Raw genomic sequence first — 19,063 nt, forward strand, 5'->3', positions numbered from 1 at the left:
AAATTGTATATTATTGTTTATAGTATATAATTGAATTATGTTAATATATCATGTTATTGATGTTATATGTATTGAATAATAAGTAATAATCGTGTTAAATAGTTTTAAGTTTAATAAATAATTTTATTATTCCTTCTTTTACTATAGGAAATAGTATGGAAAAATATGTAAGTGAAAAAATAGAATAGTATAAAGTAACTTATAATAGTTTGAAATAGATTTAAATTGCATTTCACCTACCTCTCCCCTCAAACTCAACCGACCCTCCATCGAGAGACGTCGAAATGCGACGGACTAAGCCGAGTTCCAAGCCGTTGCATGAACATGCATGACAAAGTATGGACAGCAAATACTTTATTAGTTTGTTTGTTACATATGTTATGTTAGGCCCTAGAGAACTTAAATATTGTGGCGAACTGTAGTTTTAGATGATTATAATTTTCCGATACTAATTATAATACGAGATAATAACAGAAGGTATAGAAATCGTGTAAATATAATTATGTAGCAATTTATAGCAAGCCGACGTCGGTGCCGATCTGATGAGAAATGGCCGCCGCTTGCAACGTTACATGCATGTGGCAGCCAGTTCACACAAATTTTATTATTAATGCTATATGCAATTTAATTTTTTAAGTGTTACCATTTTTTTACACCTCATATCATATATAATCATTTACCTTAACTATACAACAAACCATAATATTCCACAAAATTTTCTCAATCGATGAAAATTCCCATGTGGTGAACAAAGAAAAAGGAAATAAATTAATTGCTCGCGAATAAAAATTTGTTAACTCAGGAAAAAAAATTGTATGCATATAGACATTATATGACAAATGCTGCATAACCCAAGAGAACATATAATTTGGTTGCGTCATTTACAAGTATAACCTGTCCTGTTTATAACATCTGTCACATGTAAATGAAGCTTCGGGCAAGTCAATCAATACGAAATTATGATGTATTTTCTTTTATAATACCGATTTTTTTTAGTATTGGCAAAGGGCTGTTATTGCCTATTATGCCACTAACACAAAACGAAATGGGGTATTAAATAGCGAAAAAGAGTGTTGGTATTAGTAATAGTTATAAATTGGGGTTATTATGAAAAATAAAGGAAGCTAAGAAGTTATGGAACAAAGAGTAAAGGTGAGCTTTTTTTATTTTATTGGGTGAAAATGGAATGCTAACCCCGCCTGCGCTATAGGTATACGCTGGCGGAGCACCAGTGATGGATGATAAGTGAGAATGAAATGCCTTTTCATTCAGTTAGCCCATTGTGATGGATACACCTGGCATTCAGCACGATGGTTTCCAGGAGGGACCACGGGGAGGTCGACCTGAGAGGGTATATTGCTAGCAATGGGACTGGTAGTCCCCATTACTAACAACCCCTCCCCCCCCCCCCGTCAAGGTGTGCTAACAGGGATAAAATGTAAGTAGAAAATAATTAATGAAAGAAGAGATTTATTGAGAAATGATCATATAAGAAACAGAAAAAGAAAATATAATTAAAATCGCCCACATCTCTACCACATTTACAGTTATCTTTATATGAGTGCGTCCCTTTACAATAAAGGCGCCTACAGACATACTTTTAAAATTTTGACTAGGGCTATTGTTGCACATTATGTCACAAACAAATAGAAATCGAGGTAGGAAATTAAAAAGGAACTGGAAGAATTTTAATATTAATGAACACGGAGTTATAGTTTGATGTTATTATGAAAAATAATGGAAGCTAAAAAATTATACATCAAAGGTTCACGATTAACAGTCATAAAACAAATATGTATTAATTCATTAATAGGATCGACTCGTTAGACAATATATACAATGTATTAAGACGATAGGTATAACATGCTATAGCTGTACAGCAAGTAAAGTTTATATAAAATTTTAATTATTATTTATAAAAATTATTCAATTTTTATTTATTATATATCAAAATAAAATCGACATGCATGTGTATATTAATTCGAATAATTAAAAAAATATTTTACAAAAACCCATACTAATTATGAATCAAAAGATATAATTCCGATAAAAAAGAATTGTAAAAATAGATTTAGAATTTATTAAGATATTACAAAATATATTAAAACAAACAAAATTTAAGAACCTCTTCTTTTTTAAATTGTTTATCAATTAGTTTATTTAAAGTTTGTTTAAAAATAAAAAATTGATAACAATTGTTTAAATAAAAAGTATGTGTGATGGACAAGTCTTTTTAAATAACTTCCGTTAGTGTTTAGGCGCCTTAATTTAACTGTAGTTCAAGATACGGACGGGTATCCTCAACTGAGACCATTGCATACCTGACATATCGTTCATATAGAGATCACGCGTTATTTTAAAAAAATTTCAGTAGTTACATTTTCCAGTGGTTATAAGAATACAGATAGTGACAATGTTTTTCAAAGTGATATCAATTATTTTCTTGTTAACGATGTCAAGTTACGCTAAAAACAAATATGAAACAACAAACAATAATCTGTTTTCGGATCCAAAAATGAATCGTTTTAGAAACGGGCGACTGTTTTTCCCATATCAACATTCTATCGCAGATTCTATATTAGAAGCATTTGGCAGAAAAGGCATAAATACGGCTGACTACTTCGAATTTTTGAGGGATTCATATGATTTGCCTGACGGTAAGATTTTTATCTCTAATAAATTTATCTGTGTATTCTACCTATACTATTTTTTTATGCAACTTGAGATGACAATCAAGCTGATGACTCACCTGATATACTTGAAGAATCATGGACATTACAGAATATATTGTAACGTAGCTGGTTCACTTATGATCATGTATCCACTAATTTCAATACTATACTCGATTCTTCAAAGTATGTGAAACATATTGTAATATCGAGCATCCATTAAAAATAACAATATAAGAAAATAACAACCATAAACAAATTGTCATAATTAATTACAAATCATAATATACCTACTAAAAGCAGTTAGTATTAAAAGCGTTCATGCTTTTTTTTTTATTTATTAAGACTGGCTGGAAAACAATCAGCCTAAAAATTACAAAGAACAAAAGACAATTGAATATGAAAAATAAATACAATATTTAGGTGCATACATAGTTCTTACTTATAATGCTAAAGACAGTTATCAATATACACGGTGCCAACTAAAACAATGACTTAAAGAGAGAAACTATGAGTCTATATCAGATGGAGAGAGATATAAAGATACAATATACTTAAAGAGATATTTAAAAAAAAAATTAGATGGGATATCTTGAAAAGAGATAAAGCTAAATTAATATTTATTTTTATTTGTCTGCCTTTTGCCCCGCTGATTCGTACGCGTGGATTGCGGAAGTAGGAAAATTAATAAAATAGACCGTGTCTATCAAGACAAAATATATACCTACCTGACTCAAAGGCTAATTAAGTTCGACTTTTAAGAATCTATGCCGCATCCGCAACTGCATCCAATTTGGTGCGTGATACCGGAAGAAACATAAGATAATAGACATAATTATAAAAAAAAAATTTTGGCTTTTATTGATCTTTTTAACTTTAAAAACTGCCTAGCTTATGAGAAATAGCATTAACGTGATCTTATTAAGACTTTCAATATCGAGTTTCCTCAAATATATCTCGTATGTGCAGACATTATTTAGTTATAAATTATTATAATAGTAATATAAGATAAATTTTTACATTCCACTCCATTCGTGTAACCGGAATAATTTGATTAGCCGGAATAAAATTAGTCTATATTTTTCTCAATCCCGAATAGTAAATGTATATCAAATTTCATGGTAATTGGTTAAGCCATTAAGGAGTTAAGGGATAACAAACGAATATACTCACTTTCATATTTCTAATATTACGGTATGAACATGCTAGTATTAAATTTTCCTCAAGTTGTTATAAATGTTATATACAATTACTTTACTACTTAAAAAAATTATATATATATATATATATATATATATATATATATATATATATATATATATATAATATACATACCTTTTTGATCATTACCAATATCAACCGCAGGCTCAATATCTGCGAGTGTTGACCCCACATTCAGTAAAAAGATACCGTTACTTTTGAAACATGTTATTGTAAAAAAACCACTATACATATAAAATACTTGTAAGATTGTATAACTGGTATAACATAATATATTCTGTAGTATATATCCATATAACAAGAAATAGGATAAAATGTTAAGGATAATTTAATTGGTATACATATACAAATTACGAGTAAACCATGCAAATATAGCTTATTAATTTTTATTAAACACGTGATGGTATAGTGATTTAACACATTGCCATATCTACTGGCAATTGCGAGTTCAACATCCTCACAATATAACATTTATATTCATGATCATGAGTACCCATGTCTATTTGGATTTGACTGCTGGTCTTTTTTCTCTATTATGTATTTTAAAAATCTATATACAAGTAAGTAGGTATAAATATATCAGATATTTAGTGAAAGCTGATAAACTTGTTTCATTTTGGGATGCAATCTGGGAATTTCAAGATTTCATTCCTGTTTGGATACTACGGAGGGCACGTAAATTCCGTTGTCCTGATAAGCCATGTCAGAGACCTTCGTTTATACTGACGATAATACAACGAAAATATCAAATGTTATGCACTGTCATAAAGAAATATACGTGGGGAATCATTTCAAATTTCAGGTTTGACATCACCCCTGCCAGAGTACGACTTCATAATAGTTGGCGCGGGTTCAGCTGGCAGTGTTTTAGCTTCTAGACTCAGTGAGAACAAAAACATTACAGTTCTTCTGTTGGAGGCGGGCAAACCTGAGACGCTCCTAACCGACGTACCAGCACTAGCACCCTATTTTCAAGCGACAGATTATACATGGCAATATTATATGGAACCGCAACATGGTGTATGTATGGGTAAGTCTAAACAAAATCTAAACCGACTTCATCTTGGCATACGAGGGTGTAATATAATGTCACTGGAGTAAATTCTCACTAATTAGTTTAACTTACTTATACAGTCAAATTTTTAACCACAATTGGAACCCAAAATAAGAAATTATAAATTGTAGTATTAATAATAACTAGGTAACTATTTCGTATAAAAAATGCAGCAAAGATTATTTTATCTCAAATTTATATACTAGCGTACGAGTTGCGGTTTTATCCTAATTCATGAGAGCACAGTCACAATATGCTACTACGCAGATAAAATTAAAAAAATTCAATATGATTAACATAGACTTTTTACAGGTATGACAAACGAGCGGTGCTTCTGGCCACGTGGAAAAGCCGTAGGTGGTACTAGCGTCATAAACTACATGATTTATACACGAGGTAGACCTCAAGAATGGGATCGAATAGCTGCCGATGGAAACTATGGATGGTAAGCAAATATTGTTCTAGCAGCAGGGTACAGTAGAAGTCTTTAGGCTATGGTATGAGTAAGACGCACTTTGTGAATTAAATAGATGTAAACATTCGTATAAGCTGTTTCACGAGCATTGTTAAAATTTAATTCTCTTAAATGAAAAGGTCCATGCCCCGTAGTTTGTAGTAAGGCGTTAATATTTAGTATAAAGTGGTCGTGTAAAAATAGATACTAATTTGTGAGTAATTAGTCACTTACACAAAGTATAGAATATTATAGAAAGAAGAAAAAGTAGGACGCATTATGGTTATTTTGCTTAAAATAGAATATTATAGAAAGAAGAAAAAGTAGGACGCATTATGGTTATTTTGCTTAAAATTAGAGATGCTAGTCATAGAAGAATCTTTGTAAGTTTATATTCCTGTACATCAAGATAATTCTTGGTGGATAATACGTCTATAAACGTTTACCACTATGTCGCTATGTTGTATAAAAGAGTATAATATAAAATTCAAACTGTAACCTCGAACACAGCGTAAGGTTATAGCTTGATATCAAAGTAATGTAACAATATGATGTGTCATAACCGCCATAAACTGGCTGTGTGAGTAACATAATAAATATGACTACCAATAACTCGATTACAAATTCAAGTCATCTAACTCAATTGATGATAAGTCAGCACAATGTCAAATTAATGACGCTAACAAAAATATATAAAAAAAATATATAATCTTTCCAGGTCGTACAACGACGTGCTACATTATTATAAGAAATCAGAAAAAGCTGATCTCGATGGATACGAAATGAACCACAGCAGAAATAGGAATGGCGTTCTACCAGTACAATTTGTCCCAAAAAGGTATCTTTGAACACAACAAATACTTCTTAAATATTTTTATCCTTATTTTTTTAATATACCCTTGCATTTATTTCAAACCGACTTAAAAAAGAAGGAGGCTCTTAATTCGGTTGTATTTTTTTTATGATTGTTACCTTATAACCCCGTCAGTTGTAAACCACTTTGGAAAGTTCTGTTTTTATCTGAAAGGATATACTTACAGACTGATCCGATAGAAATTCTATCAAAATTAGTTCAGTACTTTAAAATAAGTGGTTTGAATTAACTACATTTGAATTTGGTTTTTGTTTTGTAGAAGACAATTATATTTTTACATATGTATGTCTGTATTATTTAAATCAAATTAAATAAAACAATAAATTAATTTCTATTCAGTCTTCATTTATCACAGTATTCACTGCAATTAACAAATATTTTCTGGCCCAACCAAGAACTTTTACTCCAAAATAGTATAATGTGATTTTATATTTAAAAAATGTTCCACTTTTTCAGAACGAAATTAATTAAAGCATTTCTTGAAGCTGGCGCAATTCTTGGGCATCCAACAATAGATTACAATTCACCAGACCAACTGGGATTTGGTTATGTACAAGTAACTACAGAAGGGGGTCATCGCGCTAGTGCTGCAAAGGTTTTCCTGCACAAACAAAAGAAAAGACGTAACCTACACATTCTACCCGAGACTATAGTGACAAAAGTATTAATAGACCCATATAATAAAACAGCTTACGGAGTTGAATTTTCAAGAAATGGGCGTTTATATACAGTAAGCGCACGCAAAGAAGTAATATTATCTGCAGGACCTATCGCCTCACCACAGCTTCTTATGCTTTCTGGTGTGGGGCCTAAGGATCACTTAAATTCGAAAGATATACACGTTATTGAAGATCTCCCAGTAGGGAAAACTCTTTATGATCATATATGCTTTCCCGGGACTATATTTACACTTAATGTTACAAATGTGAGTATTCACGAAAGTACAGCTATAACTTTAACTTCTATTTTTTCTTGGCTGCGAAATGGCGATAATGAACTATCTACTCCTGGCGCAGTAGAAGGTATCGGGTACATCAAAACACCTATCTCCAATGATCCAGAACCAATTCCTGATATAGAACTAATATCAATAGGAGGGTCTCTCGTTGCTGATGGTGGTCCGAGTGGAAGTAAAGCTGTAAGAAGAGGCATGAGAATAAGAAAACAAGTTTTCGACCAAGCGTTCGGGTCCATAGACGATACAGATACTTGGAGCGCATTTCCAATGTTACTGCACCCAAAATCAGTAGGGTATATAGAGCTAAAGGATAAAAATCCATTTAATTATCCTAAAATGGTTGGAAATTATTTAACTGATCCGACTGATATAGCTACATTTGTGGCTGCAATTCGATATATACAAAAAATAGCAGCAACTGAACCATTTCAAAAATTTGGAGCGCGTATATACCCAGCTGACTATTTGCCGTGCCGTTCATTCGAGTTTGATTCAGATGCATATTGGGAGTGTGCAATACGAATGCTAACTGCTACGCTACATCATCAAATCGCGACATGTCGGATGGGTCCCGCCGGGGACCCTCAGGCTGTAGTCGATCCGGAATTACGAGTATACGGTATCGGTCGATTACGAGTGGTTGATTCCAGTATCATACCTCGTACTGTCTCAATACACACTAATGCACCGGCTATGATGATTGGAGAAAAAGCAGCAGATATGATAAAGGCTACTTGGAGTATTTAAAATTGTCTTGCTTATTTCCAACTTAAATTTTTCCCCCTTACTAATCAGTAACGTACTGATGTTACATACATAAACAGTTTTGTTCTAATTGTTATATTATCACATTATGGTAAAATAATGATAAAATTATTACCAAATAATTTTATCATTTTTATTGTTAAACCTTATAATGGGAAAAAATTGTATTAAATATATAAAAATATAGTTGAGTACAAATTGTATTTTTAACTGACTTCAAAAAAGGAAGAGGAATATATTTTTTTTTATATATGCCCACCGATTACTCCGACAATTATGGAACAATTTTATTAACAATTTTGAATCATAACTTATAATTTAAATAGTTACCAATTAGGAAATTTAGTTATAACTAGTATAAAACCTTTGGTAACCTCTTTAGTATTGGGACTGCGTCAAACTCGTTGGGCGAATTCTGTATTTTTATGGCCATAATTTTTTTATAATATAATCAGAAAGTTATCCTTACTAATATAATAAATGTGAAAGCGACTTTGTTTGTTTGTTACTTTATGGCGCTTTAACGGCAATTATTATCAATTTGGTGTTAACATATTATATAGGACAGAGAAGGACATATCCCTGACTCGCGGGTGGGTAAAAGTTAATATCTACATATATATATGGTATAAGTATTTGGACAATATACCCAATATAAAACAATATTGGGTATAATGTCCAAATACTGCCTAATATATCTTCTATCTATACTTATAATAAATCTGTAGAGAAGTCAATTCTGTACATGAAATATATTTCCAAAATAACTATCAGGGGGTGATTAGTGATCGATACTGATGCCAAAAATGCAATCAGTAAAATTTTTGTTCGTCTGTATGTTCGTTGTAGAAACAAAAACTACTCGACGGATTTTAACGAAACTTGGTATAATTATTCTTCATACTCCTGGGCAGGTTATAGAATATCGCGTTACGATCAATAGCAGAGTAGTGAAGGGAAATGTTGGGAAAATGAGAGAAGTTACTCAATCTTGAAGCTTCCGTCGCGTGTGCAGCCTTAATGGCCACTTTTTAAAATGTAAAAATGTCCACCCGTGCGACGCCGGGACGGGCAGCTAGTTACTAATAAAACATTAGCAGTAAATCTTGCGTTGTATATACATACATAATAATGTTTCTATATTAATGTTCAACCCTCTTCATTCTTTTTAAGATTTTCGTTAATTTAAAAAAACTTTTTTATTATATCTCCTGTACACGAATATTCTGTGGTATAATAGTTTCATTTATTTAGAATTAATATATCATTTACTTATTGGCATATTGTGATGTTTCGGACATTCAATTTCGCTTTCTGTACATTTTGCTACGAACAATCTAACAGGCGCGCGTCATGGCTTGTTCACTTGCAAATTATTGAACCGCAATTCAGATTTTCATTGTAAAGTCTAGCTCTTTCTTTCCTCTTTAATTTATTTTTCTTTTCCTTCATTTCCATTCATCCATCCATTCATTTCCTATATTACTCCTAGCTCTTGGTAGTTTTACCTAACTCCACTTCGGAAAGCTTCAAGACTGAAATAACGCCATTTAAATGAAGACAAAAAAAATTAAACCATAGTATACATAAGGTATCACGTGCAAGAACTCCGAAAATTATTTTATACAATTTTTACACCTTGGTTATTATTACTATGACTATGTAGGTAATTTAACTATAAACAAATTAGCTTTTATCCGCGACTTTGTCCGCGTTACCTGGATATGTTGATTAGCCGATATAAATAGTAACCCGTTCTCCGTTTCAAATAGCACGTGTACGTAAAATTTGTAGATGATGCCGTTAAGGCGCTAAGAGTTAACAAATAAACATATACCTAGACTAGACAAATAAAATTCAAACTAATACTTCTACATACGCATTTTTTTTTTATTTGCCGTGTCATCCCGGAAAAAAAAAGGAAAGATTGATCCATTCTGTGGAATGAATCACTCTTTCCTTTCCCTTGCGTGTTGTAAGAGGTGATTAAAGTGACTTAATGGACAAGGGATTGAAGACGCGAAGACGCGACGCAAGGAAACATGACCAAAAATTAACTGCGATTGCCAACCCGCATAAAAAACGCGGCAATTATTGCGTCGCCTATAGAGATTCCTCTATTCACTCAATTGAGAAGACTATTTCTTTTTTACAAGATATAAGAGAATAAAAGTACAGGGTGGCCCAAAAGTCCTTAGAAAAGTAAAATTTGAATTAAACGAAAACGGCGCGCGTGAGCGGTGCAGGGGAAGCGGGGGCAGTAACTTCGGTTTCTGGGAATTTAGTCGCGATGGAGCGTTTCACCGGTGCGGACCGTGCGTTTTGTGTGCGCGAGTTTTATCAAAACAACAATTCGGCAACCGTTGCGAGGCGTAAATTTCGAGAACACAAAGGTTTACACAACTTTGATGACACCCCAGCTCTCCAAACGATTAAGAATTGGGTTGCTAAGTTCGAGGAGACCGGTTCGACGTTAGATATGAAAAAGAAATAGTTCTTAATTCGAATATAGTTCTTCTATTGTTTTGCAGTTGTCTAAAATTTGTATCGAATATACGTTGATACGGAAATAATTCTTTATTGTATTATTTCGTAAAATCACAGGTTATGGGCTAGTTTTTGCGTTTCTGCGCGTAAAATAAATAAAATATAGTAAGAAATAAAAAAAATATATTAAAAGTAAAAAGTAAAAGTAAAAAGAAAAATTTCAATCTGAAAATGGCCGTCGCAACAGCAGAAGAAATTCAACGAGTCACTATTTTAGATGATGTAACATTATTTCAGTTATGGAAATTCGAATTAAGGATTCTGCTGGAAGCGAAAGGATTGATACAATATATAGACAACGTAAATATAAAACTAGAAAGCGAACAATCGAATAAAGATGCTTTGACTAAGCACATCATCCTTCAAACAGTATCAAAAAAATATAAAACACAACTATTTGATTGTACGACTGCTTATGAAATGTATAAAGTACTAAGCGATTTATTCGAAGGATCGGAAGAACGAAAAAAGATGAGTTTGTTACAAGATTTCTATAATTATAAATTTGAAAATGATATGACAATGGATGAAAATTTCTCAAGGTTTGAAAATTTGGTTCATAGATTAAAACAACTAAAAATGCCCTTTGATGATGCGTTAGTAGAATCCAAAATATTAAACATATTTTCGAATATTGACTCATACCAACCGTTTATAACTGCGTGGGAAAGTACTCCTAAAGAAGAAAGAACATTAAAGAATTTAAGATTGAGATTAGTAAAAGAAGAAGAAAGGAAGAAGGAGAGTGTGCAATCAGTGGCCTTAGTTGCTGGAAATAAAGGTAGAATGCTGAAAAAAGAAGGTAATAATAGACAGACAATAACCTCGCATTCTTCTAATAGGTGTTTTAAATGTAATAAGTTCGGTCATATAGCAAAATTTTGTAGAAATTCTTTATACTGTAAAATTTGTAAGAAAACTAACCACAAAGAGAAAGATTGTTTTTTTAGAAAAAATAAGTACGATAATAATGTTGCTTTTTTAGCCTCTAGCCGTAATACAATTAAAATGTCAGAAAGTTTTGTTCTCGACTCTGGTTGTACTGTACATATGGTCAATGACAAAACTTTACTTTCTAATATCAAACCTAAGACTATTGATGTTGGTATAGCTAAGAAAGATGTTAGTATGAAGTCACAATACGAGGTTTGTCCGGAAAGTACGTATAAAAGTTTTTTAAAAATTTTATTTTACAATTATTCAGGTAAATCAATTTTATCCCCTTCAAAGTACTCCCCCTGTGACATAATGCACTTGTGCCAACGCCGTTTCCACTGTGAGAAGGCTCCTTGAAAGTCCTCTGGTTGTAGGTTTCTCAGCTGCCCCGTCGTAGCTTTTTTTATCTCATTTATGTCCCCCAAATGCCGCCCCCGAAGTACCAATTTGGTTTTTGGGAACAAGAAGAAGTCACACGGGGCCAAATCCGGCGAATAGGGGGGGTGTTCGGTCACCGTAATGGAATTTTTACTCAAAAACTCACGGACAACAAGAGAGGTGTGGGCAGGGGCATTGTCGTGGTGAAGAATCCAACGCCCCTCTCGCGCCAATTCTGGACGAACTCGTGCCACACGAGCTTTGAGGCGTCTGAGCACATCGACGTAGAATTTTCCATCAACTGTCTGGCCTGCCGGCCAGTCCATCAACTGTCTGGCCTGGAGGGACGAATTCTTGATGGACAATCCCCCGAACATCGAAAAAAACAATCAACATTGTCTTGACATTTGAGCGGGATTTTCTTGATTTTTTTGTTCGTGGTTCCCCGGATGTCTTCCACTCTTTGCTTTCACGGCCATTCTTGCCGAGTTTCGAGAGAAACTTGATTACGACGCGCTGCTCTTCAACGGAAGCGGGCTCCATGCCGACGGGGTTTCGTTAAGAGGTAACTTCACAGATGGCGTGACAAGCCAGTTCGCACCGCACGGCGGTCAGACCAGAACTGAAGCATTGTTAGGGACATAAGGAAGAGGTCCTGCGCTTACCTGGCCTCCCCACTCCTCTTTCTCGCATTCCAGAACACTTTTATACGAACTTTCCGGACAGACCTCGTATGTAGGTGATTTTATTGGAACTAAATGTGATGTAACAAACGTATTATGTGTGCCGGATCTTTCGCGTAATTTATTATCTGTTCCAGAGATTGTTAGGAATGGTGGTTCCGTTCTATTTAATAAACATGGTGTAGAGATTCGCAGCAATGGTAAAGTAATAACTGGTAAGAAAGAAGACTCAGGTTTATTTGTAGTTAAATTAGAAAAAGAAGTAAAAATGGAAGAACAAGTATATTTATTAAAGGAAAATGATAATTCTGCAGAAAATTGGCATAGAAAATTAGGACATCCAGGTGAGAATATTTTAAAAATTTTACCTAATGTAGCGGATGGTGTAAAAATAGAAAACGAAGGTATGAAGGCAAGTTGTGAAGTATGTATAAAAGCTAAACAAACTAGACTGCCTTTCAATACCGTAAGAACTAGAGCCAGCAGAAAACTAGAAATATTACATACAGATGTTTGTGGTCCTTTTGAGATGGAAACATGGAATGGTAATAGATATTTCTTAACTGTTTTGGATGACTATAGCCATTACACTAAGGTTTTTCTACTAAAATTTAAAAGTGAGGTTCCTACTTGTTTAAAGAATTTTATTGCAGAAGCAGAACGTGAAACCAACTTGAAAGTTGTTACAGTTCGTTGTGACAATGGTGGTGAGTACACTTCAAAGAATTTTAGAATGTATTGTAAGGAAAAAGGAATAAAACTAGATTACTCAATACCATATTGTCCTCAATTAAATGGTAAAGCCGAACGTTTAAATAGAACCTTAAATGAAAAAATCCGTTCATTGCTGTTTATGGCTGAAATGGAAAAAGAAATGTGGGGTGAAGCTCTTTATTGTAGCGTATACTTACTCAATAGACTACTAAGTGAGTCTATAAATAATAAAACTCCTTTCGAACTATGGAATGGAAAGCTACCAAATCTTTCGAATATTCGTGAATTTGGGTGTGATGCCTTCGCTAAAAAATTGCCATCAACTAAAAAATTGGAAACCAGAGCAATAAAATATAGGATGATCGGATATACAAATAACGGATACAGACTTTGGGACGAGGTTAATAGAAAAGTTATAGTTGCGAGAGATATCACATTCGTAAAAAGAAATAGTAAAAATATAAACACCGAAATAACTACAAAACCAGAATCTATTAATGTGAAAGTCTATTCAAATAACCAAGATAATCAAATTAAAGAAGTAATACCACAAGAAGAAAAAGAGGCAGAGAAAATAATTTTAGAAGAAACAGGACAAAGAGAGGCTGAAGAAACAATAATAACATCAAAAAGAACTAAAAAATTACCAGAAAAATATAAGGATTATGTTTTGCTTACTTACGAAGAAGCATTGAAAAGTTCTGAAAAAGAACAATGGGAAAAGGCTATAGAAAGTGAACTGAATTCTTTACAAGAAAATAATGTTTGGAAAATAGTAGATAAAACTGAGACGAAAGGACATAAAATACTTTCTAATAAATGGGTGTTCAGAATTAAAGAAAACGGAAAACATAAAGCCAGACTAGTAGTTAGAGGAAATGAACAACAAGAGGTAGATTATGATGATATATTTAGTCCAGTTGCATCTCAAAATGCTATTAAAACTTTGTTTGCTATAGCCGCAGCCAAGAACTACAAATTAATGACGTTCGATGTAAAAACAGCGTTTCTTAATGGAAATTTAAGGGAAGACGAGCAAGTTTTCATGAAAATTCCTAAGGGAGTACAATATGATTCAAAAAAAAATAAAGTTTGTAAGTTATTGAAGTCATTATACGGACTTAGACAGTCTCCTAAAAGATGGTATGAAAAGTTCAATGAAAAAATAAAAGAATTAGGATTTGACCAATTAAAAAATGAGCCATGTATATATAAAAACCAAGATGCGTCAATTTTATTAGCTATTTATGTTGATGATGGAGTAGTAATTGGTAAAACAGAAGAATTAACGCAATTGCTACGTAAATTGAATAAGAAATTTGAGATTACGTCTTATAATGAACCCTCTTTGTATTTAGGTATGGAGTTAAAAGTAAATGAAGTAGGTTGGCATTTGACTCAAACTGAATATACAAAAGCACTTTTAAAAAAGTTTAATATGGATAAATGTAAACCAGTTCCCACACCCGTAGGAGAGGGTGAAATAGAGTCAGATGGAGAAATAGAGTACTATGGAGAAGAAAAATCAAATTATCCTTATAGAGAAGCCGTAGGAAGTCTCTTGTATTTATCGACCAGAACTCGGCCAGATATAGCATTTGCTGTTAGTAAAGCTAGTAGGTGTATGGAGAATCCTGAAAAGAAGGATATAATTGCCATAAAAAGAATTTTTAGATATCTTTCTGGTACTTTAGAAGAAGGTTTGTGCTACAAATTCGGTTCAGATCTAAAACTTACCGCTTTCTGTGATTCAGATTATGCGAGCGATCTTAAAACAAGGCGTAGTACAACGGGCTATGTTTTAATGATGTCAGGTGGTCCTATTTCATGGTGCTCCAGAAGACAGCCAATTGTATCGTTGTCTTCTACAGAAGCAGAATTTATATCTGCAGCTGAATGTTGTAAGGAGGCTATGTTTATAAAATCTCTTCTTAAAGATCTGAATATTGATATAAAACTTTCATTTCATATTGACAATCAGAGCGCTATTGCATTAATTAAAAATGGTGTGTTTAATAAGAGGTCCAAGCACATAGACGTTCGTTATCATTATATACACGAGTTGTATCAAAATAATGAATTTAGCATTACCTATTGTCCAACAGAAATACAAATTGCAGATATATTTACAAAAGCATTGAATAAAATAAAATTTAACAAACATAAAAGTTTTTTGATCTCAAGTATTTGCTAAGTTTGTTATTTAATATTATTTTTTGTCATTATAGTAATGTAACTTCTTATATATAATAATACTTGTATTAAGTTGTGCTAATTCGTAAAAAGTTAAACTGTCATGTGAAAAGTGTGAGATTTATTGTAATAGTAAAATGTATGTTTATCTGTTATAATTTTCACGTAAACGTAAAAATTAGGAGGGTGAAAAAGAAATAGTTCTTAATTCGAATATAGTTCTTCTATTGTTTTGCAGTTGTCTAAAATTTGTATCGAATATACGTTGATACGGAAATAATTCTTTATTGTATTATTTCGTAAAATCACAAGATAAACCGCGGTTGGGGCGCCCAAGGACATCACGTACGGAACAAAACATCGACACAGTGGCACAATCTATTCGTGAAGAAAATCCTACACAGTCAACTCGTAAGCGTTCCAGTGCATTAAACGTATCCAGGACATCGTTACAACGGATTTTGAAGAAAGATTTATTTATGCACCCTTACAAAATTCAGTTGGTGCAAGAATTAAAAGAAACTGATGCTATTCAGAGAGTGAATTATGCTAATGAAATGTTTAATCGGTTTACTTCGTAATACGCAATAACATAATGTTCTCTGATGAGGCACACTTCCACATTAACGGACATGTTAGTAAACAAAATTGCCGCTATTGGAGCCCGATTAATCCAAAACTTAAGCACCAGAAGCTTTTACATAGCCCTAAAGTTACAGTTTGGGCCGCTATGTCAGCCCATGGCATCATAGGGCCTTACTTTTTTGAGGACGGCAGAGGGCGTGCTGTTACTGTTACTTCGTAGCGATATGTGGCCATGATCGAGGAGTTTTTCACACAAAAATTGCAAAACTTTCCAGGCTTTAATGCCCGAACATGGTTTCAACAGGATGGAGCAACTTCCCACACCTCCAATAGTGCTATGCCCGTTATCCATCAACTTTTTCCAAACAAAGTTATCTCTAAGAGAGCAGACATTTCCTGGCCACCACGTAGCCCGGATCTGACTCCAATGGATTTTTTTTTGTGGGGCTACCTTAAGGCTAAAGTGTACGACTCTAACCCGCGGTCAATTAATGACCTAAAAGAAAACATCCGCAGAGAAATGGCAAGCATTTCAGCAGTGACGTGCCGCGCAGTCATCGACAATTTCAGAAGGCGTTTGCAAGAGTGCCGTGACTGTAACGGATTACATTTGGACGACGTTATTTACAAAAAATAATTCCTGTTTTTCTAGCTATATTTACAAATAAAAATATTATTCATAGTGTAATTAGTTTTATTTTAATTAATTGTTTTTCATAACTAAGGACTTATGGGCCACCCTGTACCAACCAGCAACCTATAATTTATAATTTCAGATATAAAAAACATTTCAAATCGGTTTCAAAAACAAAGGAAATAACAATTTTTATGTTTTTGTAGTAACGCTTTATGGGTTCCGTATCATTCTTACGGAAAGTACGCAACTCCAAAACGTTAATGATGTAATTAATTAATACAAGTCATATAAATCAATGAGATGGCAAGATTACCTAGTAATACATTAAAAAAGAAATGTGACATAAGATGTATTGATTTACAACTCAGCTGACCTGTTGCTATAGCTACTGGCCATTGATATATACAAAAAAAAAGAAGATATACGATCAGACACAAAAAAAACGGGACTAAAAATAGACAAAGACGTAGTAAAACATACTTTTCATACCATTCAGGGACGTTGATAATCAAACATCTCAAATATTTTCATCAACATTATCATCTCAACTATTATCTGCCCATAAGGAACGGTCCTGAGCTGCTTGCATCAAAATATTTTACTTTTGAAAAAACAATGTCTAGGTTCTTATTAATTTATACTAAAGATTCAACTTCGCTCATGTTTTGTCCCATACTAACTATTTATTGCCTTAATTTTAAATTCAGTTTTAAGTGTAACTTTTATGTGAATCTTTGATTTTTTGTACCTACGTTAGCTCTGTTGACAAATAGAATATGGATAGACAGGCAGGGACATTGCCTTTATTAAAAGTAAACCACACCACGGCCACATCTGGTATTGTTTTATAACTAATACTGTAGTCTGTGATGGTCACTAAACATTAGACGAAATAACTCTATTTCCAATACTAGCTACATCACGCTCCTTTGTCAGAGTGATATAGATAAAAAAAAAACAAAGCAACGTAGTACACATTGCTTTGTTTTTCGCCAATTAATTTATTTGTCTCGGTGTATTTTTAATGAATAAAAATTAAATAGCGCTCCCGTCCACGCTATGGGTATACACTGGTAAGGCACCAGTGAGGGATGTTAGATGAGGATGAAAAGTTAGGTCAGTTGACCCACGGTGACGAATTCAATATTAACCACGATAAATTTTAAGGAAAACCGCGTGGAGGTCAACCTGATAAGGTATATTGCTAACAAAGGGGCAGTTAGACCCCATTACTAATAAACCTCTAACCCCTTCCCCCTTCCTATCCTGGTGTTTTAGGTTGTATTATGGCTTCAAGGATTCATTCTAAGTATACAACGTATATTTCGTAAACTGAGGACCAGCGACTGGTGTTATTGATTGCTGCAGACATTGATATAAATAGAACCAACTGCATTTCAGCAGCGGTTATACTTAGATTCTGATTGTATATAGGAAACATGAAATTTATAGCGGGCAAAAGTTTAAAGTCTAGTAAAAACAGCATTACAATATTTTCGAAATGATTTCGTTTGGAAATATGTTTTCTATTAATAAACAGCAAATAGTGGCATGCTAGTTTTATTATAAATCTAGGTAATTGTGTTGCCTATCAAAAACTATGTCTGGATTATTATCATGAGTTACTAGTCATTAGCCATGACTTCGTCCGTGTGACCAAGATAAAAAGTAACTTATGCTCAATCCTAAATACTATGTGAACGAGTGTACCACATTTCATAACATTGGTTAAACCGTAAAAGTGCAAAATGTAACAAACACAATTTTGAATTTATTAATAAGGATAATATGTACTTATTGCATGTTTTTTTTTTATTACTAGACGTATCCAGTAATAAAAAAAAAAGATTTTAGACAATCCAAAACTATACAGTAGTGTAATTTTGGATTGTCTAAAATCTTCACCATTATCTATGTGTCCTACAACTAAATATAAAGATTATGACGGGATATTATTCAGAGGATAAAATCAAATTCCTTTACATCCATCCACATCCACAACGGTGAATTAAATCAACAAAACTTGAGAAGTCAAAAATTTTCAATTTTAAATGATCTCATAGCTAACAATTAACTAAAACTTGGAATTTACGAGAGGCTTTAAATTTTTTATCATTGGTGCGGAAGAGTTCCTGTAAAAAGAGTGGCAACAAAATTTTGAGTGGGATTTGCCACTTCCAGACAAAATATGAAAACCTTATGTGACACTGTATATTTTGTTATGTCCATGGTACTGTTCACGTCTTTGACGGTTACCAACTATCCATCAGGTGAGCCGTTCAGCTTGTTTTCCATTCTAAATTGCTAAAACAAAACAATTGGTATTTACTTTTTACTGATTTGTTACGAATGAATCCTATTCATGTAAAACGTAATTTGCTTATATTTGGTGCAG

General features: G+C 33.1%; 2 protein-coding genes across 2 annotated transcripts in view; one reads left to right on the forward strand and one right to left on the reverse strand.

Annotated features, from left to right (window-relative positions):
- The window catches only part of LOC113515226 (flotillin-2), a 293,605-nt gene that overhangs the window by 266,526 nt on the left and 8,016 nt on the right, over positions 1–19,063 (reverse strand). The gene's annotated exons all lie outside the window — the stretch shown is intronic.
- Positions 2,334–8,181, forward strand: LOC113514949 (glucose dehydrogenase [FAD, quinone]-like). The gene is made up of 5 exons (XM_026899047.3): positions 2,334–2,657; positions 4,693–4,920; positions 5,257–5,389; positions 6,117–6,236; positions 6,729–8,181. The coding sequence occupies exons 1-5, from the start codon at positions 2,414–2,416 to the stop codon at positions 7,975–7,977; spliced, it is 1,974 nt and encodes a 657-aa protein (XP_026754848.2). The 5' UTR covers positions 2,334–2,413; the 3' UTR covers positions 7,978–8,181.

This window comes from Galleria mellonella, unplaced genomic scaffold (genome assembly GCF_026898425.1).
Source record: "Galleria mellonella isolate WM207_F2 unplaced genomic scaffold, CSIRO_AGI_GalMel_v1 utg312, whole genome shotgun sequence".
NCBI classification, from domain to species: domain Eukaryota; kingdom Metazoa; phylum Arthropoda; class Insecta; order Lepidoptera; family Pyralidae; genus Galleria; species Galleria mellonella.

Coding starts and splice junctions, on each gene's coding strand:
- LOC113514949 (XM_026899047.3), top strand. CDS start 2,414: ATGTTTTTCAAAGTGATATCAATTATTTTCTTGTTAACGATGTCAAGT. Junction 4,921..5,256: donor GCAACATGGTGTATGTATGG/GTAAGTCTAAAC, acceptor GACTTTTTACAG/GTATGACAAACGAGCGGTGC. Junction 5,390..6,116: donor GCCGATGGAAACTATGGATG/GTAAGCAAATAT, acceptor TAATCTTTCCAG/GTCGTACAACGACGTGCTAC.